This window comes from Fringilla coelebs, assembly GCF_963513975.1.
Source record: "Fringilla coelebs genome assembly, chromosome: 27".
Taxonomy (NCBI): domain Eukaryota; kingdom Metazoa; phylum Chordata; class Aves; order Passeriformes; family Fringillidae; genus Fringilla; species Fringilla coelebs.
The window spans coordinates 1,986,193-2,003,651 of record NC_140053.1 but is presented as its reverse complement, the minus strand read 5'-3'; the positions used below and the strand labels follow the sequence as shown (position 1 = coordinate 2,003,651).

The window sequence follows — 17,459 nt, the reverse complement described above, 5'->3', positions numbered from 1 at the left end:
TCCTGCTCTGCCCAAATGACTTTCCTCAAAGACAGAGGAACTTGGATGATAAATAGATGGACTTCAGTGTGTTTATGAATTGACAAAGCCTCTTAAGCCACGTTGCTATTTTATAGTAACAACAACAACAATAATAATAGAATTAATAGAATTAATAGAATATATAATAGAATTTATAATAGAATTAATCATAGCATAATAAGAATTTGGAATAGGGGTGCATATTGTTTTCTGAGGCTGAAAAATACTCACAAACTAAATGATCAGGAAGGACTTCTGATTAAAATAATTGTTTTCAGTACCAGACTGCGCTCCCTCTTCTCTCCTGCTCTGGCTGGGAAACACTTTGCCCCTTTCCAGGCACATCTCACCCTGGGAGAGCAGCAGGCAGATCATGTGGCACGTGTCATTTCTTACCAGGCTGGAATCCATCGGGAATGCTGAGCAGAAGATTTGCAGCTCCCTCTCCTCCGCCGGCATCGCTGCGGCGGGTTCCAGGGTCAGACTCTGCTCTGGCTCCTGCAGCAGCACTGCTGGCAGCTCCAGGATCCTCCTGGTGGGCTCCAGCCCCTGCAGCTGTCTGATTTATTTATTTCAAGGTTTTTTCCCCCTCTGTGTCTTTGTTTTGGGAGCACAATGGCAGCTGGGAGCCACATCTCCAGACGCCGTGCAGTGCGTGCGGGGATGCTTCTGCAGGGATGCTGGGCTGGGCTGGAATCGGATCCGTCCCTAACAGCTTGACTGGCTTTGTGTGAGTCTTCCACCTTTTGCAGATACAATTTTGATATGATATGGATTTAAACTATTGATTTATCAGCTCTTAGAGTGGAGTGTGCTCTGCTGGTTGCTGTGAGAGCAGCAGCACATCCAATGCAGTCGGTTCCTGCCGCAGATTCCCCAGCATGCGTGGAGCAGCCTCACCCACCCTTGGATTCTTCTGCCTTAAAAATTGCTTTGTCAGATCAGAGATCTTGAGAGACGTTCAGTCACAGTGTGGGTTTTAAAGGCATTTTAATTAAACAGGAAACCAGAAATATTGGGCTGCTAGCACTTGATTTTGTATGAAACTTGTTATGTTTGCCTTTAACGAGAATGCCTGGCAGGAGGTGCTGACAGAGGTGCTGTGGGATTTACTGACATCAGATGTGCTGGTGCAGATCTGGCTCCTGTTTGCAGCCCCTTCATACTAATTGTGGTGCTTTGTGCAAGGGATATGTTAAGGAATGTTGAAACCTTGAGATTTTCTGTCCCTGTCAAAGGAGTCAGTTCAGAGAATCCAGTTGTGTGTGTTGGGGAAGATTTGTTGTGTCATGGATTTTAATGGAGAACTGGTGGAATGGGGACGGGGGCAGAAGAGGAGGCAGGAGTGTTTCTCATGCCTGGCTATAGCAGGAGAGGCTACTCTGTGGATCCTGTGACTAATCATGATCTTTGAGATCCCCTCATCTCCTTGTAACTGAGAGAAAGAGTTAATAGCCATGGCTGTTTACTCTGTTCTTGGCTCAGAATCAGGATCTCCAAAGCCTTGTCGGGTTTCTGACCTGTGTCCAGCATCCCAGGCAGACAGATGCTGGACACTGAGGAGACAGCAGCCTTCAAAACCTAAAATATTCTGTAAGACTAAATGGATTTTATTAACACTGAGATTTTTTAAGGATCACAAAAGTTTTTCTCCCTTTCATAGTGAGATGCAAGAGAATATGAATTACTGAGTCAATATTTACAATATTATTCACTTCCCTCATGGCATTTGATTGTTTTCTCTTTGCTTGACAACTTCTGTAAAGCTCCTTAAACAGGTTCATCTCAGTCTATGCTGGTCTTTATTTTAAATTAACATGGATAGCTGTGGTCTCTAGCAATGATTTCACAACTGATTTACTTCTGGTGACCTATTTTAGCTGTTGCATTGAAGGATTTGCCAATAACTTTGGTGTTTGACCACCCTGGCAATCATTACAGCAACTGAGTCAATCGAACTTCAGGAGTGATACTCAAAATGTTGTCTGAATAGTAGGTCATGTCTATAAACAATAGCTATTCCTGAAGCAAATAGAAACAACTGCCTAAAATCATGCATAAATAAAATATCTAGGAGTGTTGCTGCGATGACAGAGTCCCCATGCTCACACAGAGGTGCATGTAAATACAAGCACTTGGAAGTTCAAAAAATGTGAGAATTAATATTCCCTTAGAAACAGTAATCTCCCCTTTTCTGCAAGTACAGTGAGATAACTTCATAATTAAGTGTGGTATTGTTCCCTGCTAACCTTGCTCCTCCACTGCTGGGAGCAGATTATGCTCAACATTTTTATTTGGAGTGAAGAGAAAAAGAATTAAATAGTTCAGTTATTCTGCTGTTAACTGTGGCTGTTCCTTTCCATCCTTGGTTTCCACCCAGCTCCACCTTTGCTGCATCCAAATCAAATGCAGCAGAGGTTGTATGCTGACTGAAGATTTAATATTTGCTGAGTCATCTGATTTATTTTTTCCTTTCCCACCCGCTAAATGCATTTTGGAGATTAATTTACTGTGAGCTTTCTTTCCCCCTTAATATGTTATATAACCTGCAGGGAGATCCATCCCAGACTCTTAATTCCTGTTCCTCTTTTCCAGCCCAATGGCTTTGGCAGCCTGTTGTCGCCATTTTGTGTCCCACCATTGAGTGTTGGAGCATTTTGGGGCCCCCAGCCCCTCCCAAGGCAGGGTTTGATACACCTGGGTGACTGTACAGCAGAGGAGTTGTCTTTCCATGTGATCAAGGAGGTTGATCCACAGAATCATCAGAGATCTCAGGGCTGGGTTGGAAGGGACCTTAAAGCTCATCCAGTTCCACCCAGCGAGCCCCATGGAGTTTGGTGCCAAACACTTGCAAGGATGATGAAACTTTCAGGGAGGGAGTTTGTCTTTTGCTTTGGATAAATACGGGGGTTTACTCCTGATTTTAATACTGGGACTTTCTTGTCTTTTGAAATGTTTAGTCCTTACAATTATTTTGCATTTATGTTCATAGCTCAGAAGGGGTTTTGTTTTCTCCATGACTTAGAGGTTGTCTGTGGGGGCTCTCAGCCAGGGGCCACTAGGGATGATGATGATGATGATGATGATATTGCAGTTGTAATTGTGTTTGCAGTGTGACATCCTTCTGGCAACCAGAGTGCAGAAGGGAACTGGGCAAGTGTCTTGGTCTGTGGCCTCCCTGGCAGCTGTTGGCTTGTTGGGGTGGGTGCAGCTCATTTACAGTCAGCATTCTGGGCTGCTGTAGCCAGTCGACCTTCACAGGCAGCTGCTGTGTCAGCAGGGAGAGATGCAAAGGTGACAGAAATGGCCTGCCTGGCGTCTGTTCAAGGTGCCTGAGCATTGCTTCAGGAAAACTGAGGGCTGGGAGCATTTCACCAAGGGAAGAGGGAGCAGAAAACCTCTCCCAGCCTGGGGTGTGGTTCCTCTCTTTTTGGGTTCCTCTCTTTTTGGGGGTGGGGATAGATTTAATATTTTTAGTCCCCATTTTAGTTTTGCTCTTGTGCTGCAATTCACAACTTCCCATCAAGCCACATATAGCTCAGATGTAGCAGGAGTTGATAAAGTTAAATTATGGCAGAGCAGGCCTCTCCACCAAAAAACTTCTGTAGAGCTATCCAGAGATACAAATATATCAAAATGCAGTTGCTTTTAGTATCATCAAAACACATCAATGCTAAACCGGCTATTGAGTTTTTAAACAGCTCTTTAAGAATTCAGTTATTTCAAAACTGTTTTTAAAGATTTTAAAAGCTTCCCCTTCCTCTACCATAAGGAAAGAGCTGCTGAAATACAATTTGAAATCCCTGGGATTGCTTTTTGCCAGTCTGTGGAGTTGGGCTTCTTTTTGCTCTCAGCTGCCAGAGACTCCGTGTACTCAAGCATCTCTATTGATGGGTGTATCTATTGTTTCTAATCTGGTCAGTTGATCAATGAAGAGCAGCCTGTAATTAATTCTATAATATTGTACACAATGTCCCACTCTGCATTTACACAGATGGATTTGGGATTTGTTAGCTGCTTTCCTAAACAGTTTCAAGAGGATGTAATAAGAGATTTTATTCTTCACAGCTTTCCTGGTTTTTAGCAGACAAATAATTTTAGAGGGACATAGTTTCAAATTTTGTATTTCAGATATTTTTAAAATTTTTTTTTGGATCTCTCTATTCCAATGCTTAATATATTTATACTTTGATATAACAGTCTAAAGTGAAGGAGCTCTTTGAAGATGCACAATTTGGTTTTACCTCATTCAGATGTCTGTGGCATCAATAGGAGCAAGTAAAACCTCCCTTCTATCCCCGAGGACCTGATGGATTTCATTGCAGTCAGCTGGGGCAAAGGTGGAAGGAGCAGCAGAGTCAAGCAGCAGTTTCCCCAGTTTCAGTCTGCCAGAGGGACCTTTTGTCCTGCTGTTCCTCTGAGATAGGTGATGGGACTCAAGGAAAAGTTGCATCTGCCTGACCTGTCCACTATGATGTTCTACTTGTGCTGTTTTGGTTCTCGTGCAGATGGAGGGAACGAGGAGCCACCAGACCGAAGACAGGCAAGTGTAGACTCCCGTCAGAGCCGAGCTGGGCAAGGTAAAACCTGAGTGTTGTTCTGCCTCGGGGACTCGTCTCATTTGTTCACCTTTGATATTTCCCACGTGTCGTGTTTCTCGTCCAACTGTGTGACCTGACAGACTTTGCACCCGTGATTATTATCCGTGATCCACACAGCTCCCAACGGACTGAGATTGACAAACCAGGCAATCTTGGAGTGGCTGAAGGAGTTGAACCTAACTCCTGGTGCAGCACAGCTGGAGCTGCAGGGTATCCCTGTACTGCAGCCACAGGGGCAGTGTTCTGCTGCTGGAATTCTTCAGCACATTCCAGCCCAAACCAGCGCTCGGTTTCCAAGTTTATACTTTCTTCCCCTTGATATCAAAGAGCTTCAGGCAGATTCACCATAAGCAGGCAGGTTCACCATAACCAGGTGATCCTTCCCCAAGCCCTGGGATGTGATAGAAAAGGACCTGTGTGTGCCTGTCTGGGGGCTGAACAGCTCCACCTTACATCTTTGGCTTTTTCATCCCAGAGGAAGAGGACAAAAGGTCCAAGGAAGGAAGTACTAAACCCAGTATTCTTGAAATACTAAAACCATTTATTCTTTAAATAACAATCCAGCTGACTCTTTAGTTGAGTATCCATTGCTCAGAGTAGGTTTGATGGTTGGTTAATCCCACACAGAGTCCTGTAATGGGGATTTCTGTCCCTGACAGCAGCTGGTCTTAGATGTGTGCTGGGTTACATGTCCTTTGAAGCAGCTTTACTAAGTTATAAGCATTTTCTCATTTGTGAGGGTTGTGAAAATGTTGTATTCTCACGCAGCTTTGAGACTGAGCAGCATTTTTTGTGAGTAAGGGATCTGGTAGGCTCTATGCTCATTGATTTACTCTGTCTTTGGGATTGCAGCAATAATTTTCCTTTCATTTAGGCTCAAGCTTGTTGTTGTCATGGTGTCCTAATGACTTATTATGGGGACATTTTCTCCAGAGAATTGTCCTTTTTTGGCAGTATTCCAGTGTTGCCTGGGTGAGGTGATTTTGAGTCATTGAAGCTGTGCTCAGAATTAGTGTGATTGGAATTGGTAGTTAAAACCCTGAAGCTCAGAAGTGTCAACTGCTCTTTTCACATAGGATCTTTCAATTACTGTATTTAAATTATATTTAATTTTATTGTTTTAAAATAGAGTTAAAATAAAATCAGGAAGGAACCAGGGGATTTATAGCTGTACATATCCCATGGTAGCTTGCATAGGAGGAGGAGTGCTTTGATGTGCAGAGAGAGTGGCTGTTCTTTCCCTCTCTGAGCTCAGATGAAGTTGTTGCTGTGTAAGTGTGCTAGAGGCTGTGCTGTGGGTGCCTGGCATGTCCTTCTCTGTGTCTGGCTTGTGTCCAGTGGTTCCTTGTTATGGGGCAGAGCAGCTGCTAGGAGCTCTCTGAACACATTCTATTCTCTCAAGTTCCTTTTCAGCCCAGCTATTCTGGATCTCTGCTGCTGTGGGGAAGGCATGGGTTTTGGCAGAGTAAGAGGGGATCATTTTTTTGCAAATCCTTTCTCAGGAATCACTGATCTGTGCCTCTTTGGTGACTAACTGAAGAAACTGCAGTAACCAGCAAGAAGTTTGAGCGTGAGAGGGAATGGAAGGGGAAAAGGTTAAAAATCTTCCAAGTTCTTGGAGCAACAATCTTCTGATCTAAATATTTCCATTTGATCAGTGGATACAATTGTAGAGGCAGGCTTTCTGCAGCATGGAAGAAGCTCTATAGAAGCATTATCTCTAACTTTTCCCAGCTCTGTGTCCATCACTTGAAATCTTTCTGCACGTGCTGATGGGTGTTTTTCATGATGATGGGTTGAGGAAGTTTATTATCCTTGGATAAAGCATCCAGCTGAAATGGGGCACTTGTCTTCCTGCTGTCTGACCTTACCATGTGTGATGCCCAGGTGTCTTCAAAGCTTCATTGGCAGGACAAGAGGAAACAGCCTCAAGTTGTGCCAGGGGAGGTTTAGGTCAGAGGTTCTGGTTAGGTTGGTTTAGGAAAATATTTTTCATGGAAAGAATTGTCAAGCCCTGGAACAGACTGGCCAGGACAGTGGTGGAGTCACCATCCTTGGAAGTGTTCCAAATGTGAATGTGGCACTTAAGGACGTGGTTTGGTGGTGAACATCGTGGTGATGCTGGGTTGATGGCTGGACTTGATGATCTTAAAGGTCTTTTCCAACCTGAATGATTCTGTGGTAATCTTGTAAAACTCCAAGAAATAGTTTATTAGTTCAAATATGCACTTTGCAGTAACATTTTATTTAAATATTTTATATAAGCAAACGGTTAAAGTTCCAGTTCAGCCATCAATGAGCCCTAATTCTAGGGTTTGATAAGACCAATATTCTTTCTGATCAAAACAAATTTCAGACTGTTTCAGGGGTTTTGCTTGTGTGTTTATTTACTCTGCCAAGGAGGAGAGAAAAATTATGGTATTTGTGAAATGAAGGTAGTACCTTGTGGATGTTTTGTGAGTTCACTGTTTTGTTGTAAAGCCTTTGAATTTTAAGAGGGAAAACTTTACCCACCTATAATTACTTTTATTTTTATAAAATATACTGCCCTTGATTTTAAGCAGATTGATCAAAGACACTGGGAACTTACACCACAATAACCAGTGAAATACACATAGACTTGTAAGTCTTTCCCAGACTTTAAGCTGCAGGAGATGCCCATGGTTTATGGTTCCCTAAAATTTAGCCTGAGGCAATTGAAATTATTTTTAAGAATCAAAATCATTGGTGGCAAATCTGTTTTTTCCTGCCTGGTGCCAAGTGTATTTTAAAAATGTATTTTAAAAGCCCATCATGGGTTGGCTTTTTGGATGCTAATTTTGGCAGAGATGGAGGTTTGTCCTCCTGACCCTCGTGGTGAGCCTGGCTGGGCTGGCAGAGCCTGCAGAGAGCTCCTGGTGAGTGATGAGCAAGCAGGGAGTGAGTTGTGTTTTGAACTGTCAAAACCAGTGAAGGTGTGAAGGGTGTTAGTGCTTGTTTGGCTTTCATGTAAAGAGCATTACAGAGCTGCTGAGGGACATTCCTGATTGCTGGCACCAGCAGTGGATGCATTTCAGCCACTGGTGCTGCAGCCCTCTAGAACCCTTTGGGAACTGGCCCAAGATTTTTGGCATTTATTTCAACATGGGTTTTTCTGCTGATCATAAGCAATATGTTGGGTTGTTCACATTGTACTTTGGATATTGGGAATGCAGCTTTTCCATCTTCTCTGAATTACCATGCATTTGAGGCTCTTACCCTTCAGTCTTATTCCCACACTTGCCCATCTCCCATTTTCTCTTTTAAAAACACTCTCACAAGCCACTGAGAACAGCACAGCTATCCAGTGGAAATCCAGTGAGGAATGTCTTTATGGAGGGAAAGCATCAGCACTCAATAAGAGCTGAAATCTATCTTGTAACATTGTGACACAAGTCTGGCCTTCTCACATTATTGAAAAATTAGTGAAATATTAATGATAACAGTTTGGGTTGGTTTTGGATGTGAATTATTAGTTGTCTGGGTTAGGTTGTTCATCTTACTGACAAGAGTGGAGATCCAGGTGTCCTTGATCCCAAGATTTCCATATCTGCTGCTAACAGGAGGAACTTTATGGCTCCAGACTCTTGCTGATCTGAAGCACCTTCCCTTCACTCTTCATTAATATTGATTACAATTAGGGTTGAGTCCTTTTATTATTCTATCTTCACTTGTACACATGGTGTTCCATATATTGCATTGTGGATGTGTAGGGATGCAACCCCCACGTGGGCTTTGTGTGTCTCTTGGGAGACTTGGAGCTGGTGGCGTTTTTAGAGGCGTTTGTCCTTCATTTTATTTGGGGTTTGTGGGTTTTTTTAGGCTAAAGGTCCTCTTATTGAAATTTAATTTAGCTGGGACGTTTTTGTTAGAAACCAACAATCTAAAAACTACTGTCATTTTATTGAAAACTGGCGACTTTAAGACTCTGAAAGACAAATTAAGAACATTGAAATTCTTCATGGTTCTGCTGTCCATCTCATAGGGAGAGGTGCTGAGATGCCCTTGAAAATTTCTTCAAGGGACATTTTCATGGTTCTGCTGTTCATGCCATAGAGGGAGGTGCTGAGATGCTCTTGAAAATTTCTTCAAGGGACGTCTTCATGGTTCTGCTGTCCATCTTATAGAGAGAGGTGCTGAGATGCTCTTGAAAATTTCTTCAAGGGATGTCTTCATGGTTCTGCTGTTCATGTCAATAGGGAGAGGTGCTGAGACGCCCTTGAAAATTTCTTCAAGGGACGTCTTCATGGTTCTGCTGTTCATGTCATAGAAGGAAGTGCTGAGATGCTCTTGAAAATTTCTTCAAGGGACATTTTCATGGTTCTGCTGTTCATGCCATAGAGGGAGGTGCTGAGATGCTCTTGAAAATTTCTTCAAGGGACATCTTCATGGTTCTGCTGTCCATCTTATAGAGAGAGGTGCTGAGATGCTCTTGAAAATTTCTTCAAGGGACATTTTCATGGTTTTGCTGTTCATGTCATAGAGGAGGTGCTGAGATGCTCTTGAAAATTTCTTCAAGGGCCGTGCCACGAGCGTGCAAAGCCAACAAGCAGTCGGCAGGTCAGCTCTGCACAGTGCTCCCTCCAGCCAGCCCTTTTGGAATGATGGAAGCAGGATTCTTTCCCTTGCCTTGGAACCAACTGGTGTTTGTTTTCCTCTCCCCACTAGGCACCTCCACAGAGAACGACTGTGCTTTTGAACCCGACTACGCAATTCCGCCACTCCCAGTGACCGAAGGTATGCAGCACATTCGGATAATGGAGGGCATGTCCCGCTCCCTTCCATCCTCCCCCTTACTCACACATCAGTCTATCAGTGTTCGGCTCCAACCTGTGAAGAAGTTAACTGGTAAGGACTTAAATAAAGTTCACTGGGGCTTTTAAGGTCCGTTGGTGCAAAAATCTGTAAGAAAAAAAAGCTTTGAATGGTTTCTGTGTGGAAGTCGTTCCCTTGTTTGTTACAGCATTGGCTTCAGTCAAACCTGGGGATGGGTTGGGTTTTTGTGTTGACAGAGAAATCTTTCTTTGCTGAAAAAGGTCTCTCTGGTTTACAAATATTCTCTCATTTTTGAGAAATTTCTATCAGAGGGTGTTTCAGTTCTACTTTGTGTTGCTGTTACACACTGTGGAAGCATTACATTGATTTTAAAGAAGTTGATGCTTGAATTTTGAATGTCGAGAGAACATCAGAGAAATTATGAACTTCTATAGCAAAGTGATTTTTTTTTTTGTGTTCATGCATATTTTTAGATACTGCTTTGTTTATCTAACCTGTCAGGATTGTGGTATAAATACCTAGAGATGGTGCAGTAGTGTGATTTTCAAAAGCACTTGGAGTCCAACATCCATATAAAAGCCTGAAAAGAAGTATTTCCACTGGTAACAGTTCTTGAGAAACTCACTTTTTGCCTAAATCTGTGCCCAGCTTTATGGTCAGCCAGGGTCCTGTGCTTGTGCTGAGGGAAATCTCCAAAAAGAGCTTGTATGGAATATAATCTGATCTATGTGTACAAAAGGCAGCTTTGATGCACTTGGTGCCTTTTGTTTCCTCTGCCCTCTGGTGAAAGGAGAACTTGGAAAGGAAAGGGGAGAGAGATTCTGTTCCTGTCCTAATTCTGTGTCTGCAGAGCAGTTGGTGAGGGGATGGGACCCTCACCCTTATGGTACATAAAAACCTTTATCTTTTAATTTTTTTTTAATAAAAATTTATTTCCATTTACTGGTATCTGAAGGAGCCTACAGCCAAAGAGGGACTTTCTGTTGGGAACTGGAGCAACAGGACAAGGGGGAATTGGGTTCAGACTGCAAGAGGGGAGATTTAGATTGGATATGGGGGAGAAATTGCTGGCTGTGGAGAGGGTGAGGCCCTGGCTCAGGTTGCCCAGAGCAGCTGTGGCTGCTCCTGGATCCCTGGAAGTGTCCAAGGCCAGGCTGAATGGGGCTTGGAGCAACCTGGGATGGTGGAAGGTGTCCCTGCCCATGGCAGGGGTTGGGCTTTAGTGTCCTTTCCAACCCAAACCATTCCATATTTCTATGATAATATAATCTTTTAAAGTTCTTAATCTGTCTGCCTTTAACCAAGGCAGCTTTTCATCCACAGAAAAGTTCAAATGTCCATTTTTGGTCAAAAGCCTCAGGAACACATTCCACAGAGTGAGAGTTTTCTACCCAGAGGCACTCAGGTCACTCACTCACATCTTGGTATCTGGGTTTGCTGGATATGAAGACTTGGCTGGGTTCAGAGGGTGATAAATATTCCATGTGGGTGCAGTTTCCACTCTGCTGAATAGTCTGGTGATTAAAAAAAACTAAGATCATTGTCCCTCTAAGGGGTGAAGTAATAGTCAGCATAAGTAATCAGTTCTCCCCCTCCTGCCTGTGTCACCTCTTGTTTAGCACTGGCTGAAAGCATACTTAAATCAGCTCTTCAATCTCAGTTTGTTATAATCTCAGTTATTTATTTATTTATTTTATAATAGTGACATTATTAACAAAAATAATGTGAAAAATATGTAATAAAGGGAAAGAAAACTCCCCACCCTCCCAGGCCAGGTTAAGTAATGGAAGACACCATTTTGGTTTGTGTCTGCAATAAAATTAGCACTTTAAAGTTACTGTGCTTGCTGCACAAAGAGCAGCTGATGTTGAAACAATGGGCTTAAATATTCTACAATACATCAAGGGTGTGTTATTGCTGACTCAAAGCCATAACTGTGATGAAAATAATGCAGGTGCTCTGTGTACCTGCCTTGAGGACAGCAGTGCTTTCCAGGAGGATACTTAGGGATGAATGTATGTAAGTGCTTTTGGGAATTGATGCCAAAAATACATGCATTAGGTTAATAAAGGAGATACTGGGCTGAAAGACTCAGCTCATGATTTTTTATTCCACTCCTGTGGAACCCACCATTTGCAGAGGGTTTGCACAAAGCCCTGTGCTGCTTCCCACTCCTCCTCCTCCTCCTCCTCCTCCTCCTCCTCAGGAAGGAGTGTTCATTTACATATTGTACATTTATATGCACAGAGATAATTTTATTCATCACTGTGCTGGGCTATTGCTATTTTTTCTATTGAATGACAGATTGCAAGCATTGGGATTCTCTTAGAAAGAGCATGTGTGTGAGTGCCTGTGCACAGAGTGAGGAGGGGAGAATATTAGCAAGAAATTTAGGGAAGAAATCGTGCTTTTCTAACAAAAGCCTGGCCTGGATGTTTCAGTTTGGATTCTCAGAGGCCTGATCCTGCTGTATGCAGTGTGAATTAGCTGCTTCATTGTCTTTAAAGATATGGGCCTGGGGAACTGGTTTCATTGCAGACCCTCTCTTTGAGAGCATTCCTCCCTTGTGTTTGGGGAATGTGGGAACTTTCTCTAAGAACAGAATTCATATCAATCAGTAGGAATATTCCTATAAATCAGTGGGTTCATGCAGTTAATAGCAGCCTCTTTCCTACAGAAGATGGATGTTTTTTCACTAGATCCTTCAGAGATGGTGAGAGCAGGGCTGAGCAGGATGGAGACTTGTTCTTCCCAGTGATACCAGTAAGGACTCACCACTGTGGTTCTCAACACCCTCCAGGTCCATCTGGGCTGGGGACCTCAACACACAACATTTTCTGTGCCACCATCACACATGTCACTGGTGGTGCTGGGGTCTTGTCTTCTCCCCATCCCTCATGGGATACCCTTGCATCTCATGAGGAGTGTCACATCTCCCTTCTCTGTATCTTCAGCAAATGCTTCAGTATTCTTTGATGTTAACTGTAATTGTGGGACCAAAAAGCTCAGATCTCTCTATTTGAAAACTTTATTGTTTCTTGTTTAGTGGTAAGAAACCCAGATTAATGATTGCAGCCCCCAGGACCACATGTTCTCTCCAAACTGTTGTACCAGCTCAGCTGGGTGGGAGCGTGAGAGGATGAGGCACAGCTTCAGGGGTGGGAGTGCTGGGGGGAAGCTGTCAGTGCTGGCACATGTGGGAAGTGGTGAAGTCACTACTCCTGGAAGTGCTCAAAAAATGTGTGGCTCTTGCACTTGATTCCGTGGTTTAGTGTGGAATGTGATGGTGTTGCAAGGTTGATGGTTGGATTTGATCATCTGCAAGGTCTTTTCCAGCCATAACAATGATTCTGTGATGTGAGTGTGGTGAGGTCCTGGCACAGGGTGCCCAGAGCAGCTGTGGCTGCCCTTGGATCCCTGGCAGTGCCCAAGGCCAGGCTGGCAAAGCTTTGAGCAACCTGGGACAGTGGAAGGTGTCCCTGCCCACGGGCAGGGCAGTGGCAACTGTGGCAACTGGATGATCTTTAATGTCCCTTCCAGCTCAGGCCATTCTGGGATTCTGTGTTTAAAAATAAAATAAATCATCAATGGGAAGGATTTCTGACAGCATTTCAGTGGCTGAGCCCAGGCTCCAGCCCTGCAGTGCTGTGGTTGTGCTGGGTGGGCAGTGGCCATTCTCTCTTGCATTAAGTGAAAAGCAGCTGATGATGGTTCTGGTAAATAATGTGTTTTTCCCCAGTGCTGCACATGGAATACAAACCTTGGCCTTGCTCACAGCTTGTGGTGGCAGTGTGTGTGAGCTGGCTTTCCCTGCTCTGCCATACCTGAAGATGCTTCGGGGGCTCTGCCAGCCTCCCTTGCCCGGCAGTGTCTGGGTTATGGGTTTGTTTGGGAATGTTCTCGTGTCTCTGGGAGGCCTGGCAGGATCTGTGTTGGTGTCAGTGCCACTCAGGCACTCAGCCACCTGATGGTGCTGCAGTTTGGCTCATCTCAGCCTCGCTCTGTAGGGACAGAGCTCCTCACCTGTGTGGGGCTGTGCCTACCTGTGGGTACTCTGTTTTCACAGATGTTAGTTTGGGTCCTTATTAGTGTCCAGCCATTTAATAATTTCAATTATTTCAGTTCCAGTTATTTGCACACACACTGCAGAATCATGTTGTTTTGGTGCAGCCCTCCCAGTGCAAACGTGTCTGGGCTGGATCCTGTCAGAAATCTGTGCCCACCGCTTCAATGTGAGCAAAACCCCAACCAAGGGGGTACTGCAGCTTTAAAGTATCCTAGGGCTTACAGCCTTTTAGTATAAATTGTTCCCAGAATCCATGTCACAACTCCTTATATGGTGCTGCCTTTTTTTCTTTTCCTCTTAGTTGCCATGACAACAGCAGCACTGCGCCATTCATCAGCTCTGGTCCTGGGCTGCATCACCAGCCCCTCAGCTTACTCCGAAATATTCGGGAGAGCATCCATGAGTCAGTCACTCTGCTCTCCTGATCCTGATCCCTGTTCTTTCAGCACTTTGCTCTAGGAAAAAGAGCAAATTAAGCTGCATCACAGAAAGAAACTGTAAAAATCCTTCCTTTTCCCCCCCAGGGGAGGCGTAGAGGCTACATTTGCTGCAGCATTCTGGTAGGAATTAAAGCAGCTCGGTAAGACTGGGAGACTTGGCGAAGAGGGAAAGCTGTGTGTCCATGAGCTTCTCTGGAATCCTTCTGGAGCTCGTTTCCTGGCAGCCAGAGGATGTGCAGGTGATGCTCGTAGGAGCGGCGAGCGCCGCAGGGAGACGGCGCTTGTGATTTTTGGGAACGGAGCTTGACATCAGCAGCGGGAGGTGTCACCTGTAACATCAGCCTGACGTGGGGAGCAGCAGGATGGAGCCAGCGCTGGGGAGAGGGAGGGATCAGAGGAGGATCTGTGCCAGAGGGCTCTCCAGGCAGCTGTACCCCTGAATTCCCAGCCTGGCTGATGGGGAGAGCGAGCAAAGCCCTGTGAGTATTTGGACAATTTGTCGTGCGCGCTCTTTGATTGGGATTGTGTTGGTCATTCCTCAGCCTGCTCTAACTGCAGAAAATCAATGTACAGGAAGGGATTGTGGGGCTCCTAGTTGGTGAGGAAGCCATTACTAGGAGGGAGTTAGTGTCAGATAGAGTGATGCTGCTGGTGGTTATTTGTGTTTTAGTTGTTGCAATCGTTTTACATAATCTGAGTTTGTCACCTCCTCGCTCAGATGTGCAGAATTTCTCATAAAAAACATAAATTGAATGTGCAATGAAAAAATTTGATTTCTGAGCATTGCTGAAATAGAACTGCTGAGGAGTGACTTGAAAATGCTACAGACACCAAGTCGTTTGTTTTCAAAATGTTAGAACAATGGGATTGAAATAATGTTTTCCTTTTGTGTTCTGAAATGACCACAAATTCGGTTTGAGTGGATTATAAAACTCCTTTGTGCTGAGGGAAAGAAATATTTGTTTTTCACTGAAAGAGTGAGCTTCTAGAAATAAAAGTAAATAAACAATCATTACCAAGGTAGAATTTGAGGAAAAGCTGTTGATGCTCACATTGAAGCTAATTTTTGAAGGATATTGTACTTAAAATTGTTGGTGTCAGGAGAGACTTTGCTCTTTTTTAAAGTATTTTTATCCCACAGTGTTTGCAGTAGGCTTACATTTCTTTTCATTGAATTCTCTGTCATGCTGTCAGCATGACACTGATCTGAAATTCCTGTTCCTGTGTGGGAGTGGAGGTTGGGTGGGTGTCTCAGAATGCAGAGCAGTGCCAAGGACCCAGTTACCTGGAAAGTGCCATTAGGTTTGAGTGCTTCCAGGTGTTTCATGTATTTTTTCTGGGCATAATTAATTTTCTTTTGAAGTTTCCCTCATCCCTTGCAATCTCTGTTTGCCTTGAGGTTTCATGAGTAGAAAACTTGAGTTTTGTCAGAATAACTGAGTTGTTCCTTTTTTAAAAAGAAACCTAAAATGCACACAACTTTTCATTGTGGTTTGGCCATCTGGATTTTGGGTCCTGTTTTATGCTCTTAATGTGGCAAATCCTGATGTCTCAGGAAGAATTTCTTCATGGAAATGATGGTCAGGCACTGAAAGGAGCTGCTCAGGGTGGCACTGGTGGAGTCCCTGTCCCTGGAGGTGTCCAAGGAGTAATTGGATGTGGCACTCAGTGCTCTGCACTGGTGACAAGATGAGGGTCAGGCACAGGTTGGACTCGATGATCTTGGAGGTCTTTTCCAGCCTCAGTGATTCTGGGATTCTGTCTCCAGCAATGAAACCTGCTGGAGAAGGAGGATCCTCGTTCACTTACAATCACATATGCTGAGTATATTTTTCCTGGTGTGCCAGTTCTTACTATCCATTTTTGGGATTCTTCATCCATTATTTTGGGACTTGTGATTTGTTTTGACAGGCTCATACTCAAATGGAAACCATTTGAGCTTGCAGAGATGGAACAGGTGGGTGAATGTGTCCCTGTGTGCTCACAGATGGACTTTTGTCTCTATTAAACCAACCTAATTCTTTGTGGGAAATGAGAAAATTTCTGCTTTAAATTTTTTGGAGCTCCAAAACTATCCCTGAAATTTATTCAGATAAATAGTGTGTCTGTTTGTAATTTTTGGAATTAAACCAATTCCTGTGCTGGAGGGTTTTTGTTTGTTGGAGACCTGTCAAACTCATGATATTTCTGCATTAATTTCAGGATAGTTTGGATGTAACTTTTATTTTCTTAAATAAAGGGAAGAAAAAACTGGCATGTCATATTTATTGGCTTTTGAAAGGCACCACTTCTAGCATGGATTTTCCTTAGTGCTGTTTTCCAGACAAACCCTATCTGTCTTATTTTGACACCCAACTGTCTTTCATTTTGACAGAGCAGAATTGCAATAGAGGTGTGCAGAAAATCCCATGTTTTTCCCTTGGTGGTGGTGTGAGGTTTTTGCAGAACCTTTAGAATTTTCTCTTCCCAAGGGTATTTTTATTTGCATCAAGGCTGTTGGACTGCTCAGCCTTGCAGAGGATGTGGTAAACATGTCATCACAGCACTGGAGCTGGGAAAAGGTGATAATAGCTCTGCATTTCAGACACTTGTGTAGATGCTCAAACAGAGGGAGAACCTCAAAAGTTTCTCTAGTGTTGATAGTGTTTAAAAGGCAAAAAAATTGCCTTTTAACTCATGGGTTTTCAGATGCTCAGAGAGAGAAATTGTCCTTATTTCACACTGGGGCTGCACAAAATGGAGCATCTGTCACGATTACACTTCTGGTGTGTGAGAATTTTTAATTTTTAGACATAGCTAAGAGGTTTCTATAGCAAGAGGAGGTGGTGTAGAAAGCCTCCTGTGGAGTTAAATCAGGCCATCACTCGTCCCTTGGCTACGTTTTCCTCCTACTCCTGGAACGTGCCTTCAGAGGTGTCCTGTGCACTTGAGAGCAGAAAGGAACTCACAGGAATTCTAAGGAAAAGGCCTCATCTCCAGCTGGGCATGTTCTTTGGTCCTCTCCTACTTCTGTCACAACAGGACAGCCTCTTTGGAAACTTCATCCTGGGTGAACACACAGAGGTGTTGGGTTGAGTCACACGCCCAAAGATTGAGCATTACTTTTGCAGAAGTTAATTTCTGATGTGATTTGTACCTGCCTGGCTCTAACCATGCAGGAAACCTTGATCAGGTTCAGTTAAACTCATGGTCTTATCACCAAGTTTGGGATGATGCCACACGTGAGATGTTCCAACATGAAGAGGGTCCTGGTGGGCTCATTGCAGAGTCACAGGCCAAGTTTTCATCACAGATCCCAGACCATACAGGAGGTTGAGGATTGAGCTGGATTTTGGCTCTGGACCATTGCTTTGGCACTTCTCTTTCCTTGCTCTGTGGTGCTTTTCCTGGAGTAGCTGTTGATGTTCAGTAATTCCTAGATAGCCTTGGAGCTAGATAAATTTCCTAGATTCTTAACTAGAGGAGCTGCAAGAAAGATGGAGAAGGAATTTTCACCAGGGCTTGTGATGTCAGAATAAGGGGGAATGGCTTTAAACT

At 43.8% G+C, this 17,459-nt stretch overlaps 1 protein-coding gene across 1 annotated transcript in view; it reads left to right on the top strand.

Annotated features, from left to right (window-relative positions):
- Positions 1-17,459, top strand: part of TANC2 (tetratricopeptide repeat, ankyrin repeat and coiled-coil containing 2) — a 125,897-nt gene that overhangs the window by 14,160 nt on the left and 94,278 nt on the right. The window contains exons 3-4 of the mRNA XM_084222419.1: positions 4,530-4,601; positions 9,309-9,488. Coding sequence (XP_084078545.1) covers positions 4,530-4,601; positions 9,309-9,488 — 252 coding nt within the window. The remainder of the gene's footprint in view (positions 1-4,529; positions 4,602-9,308; positions 9,489-17,459) is intronic.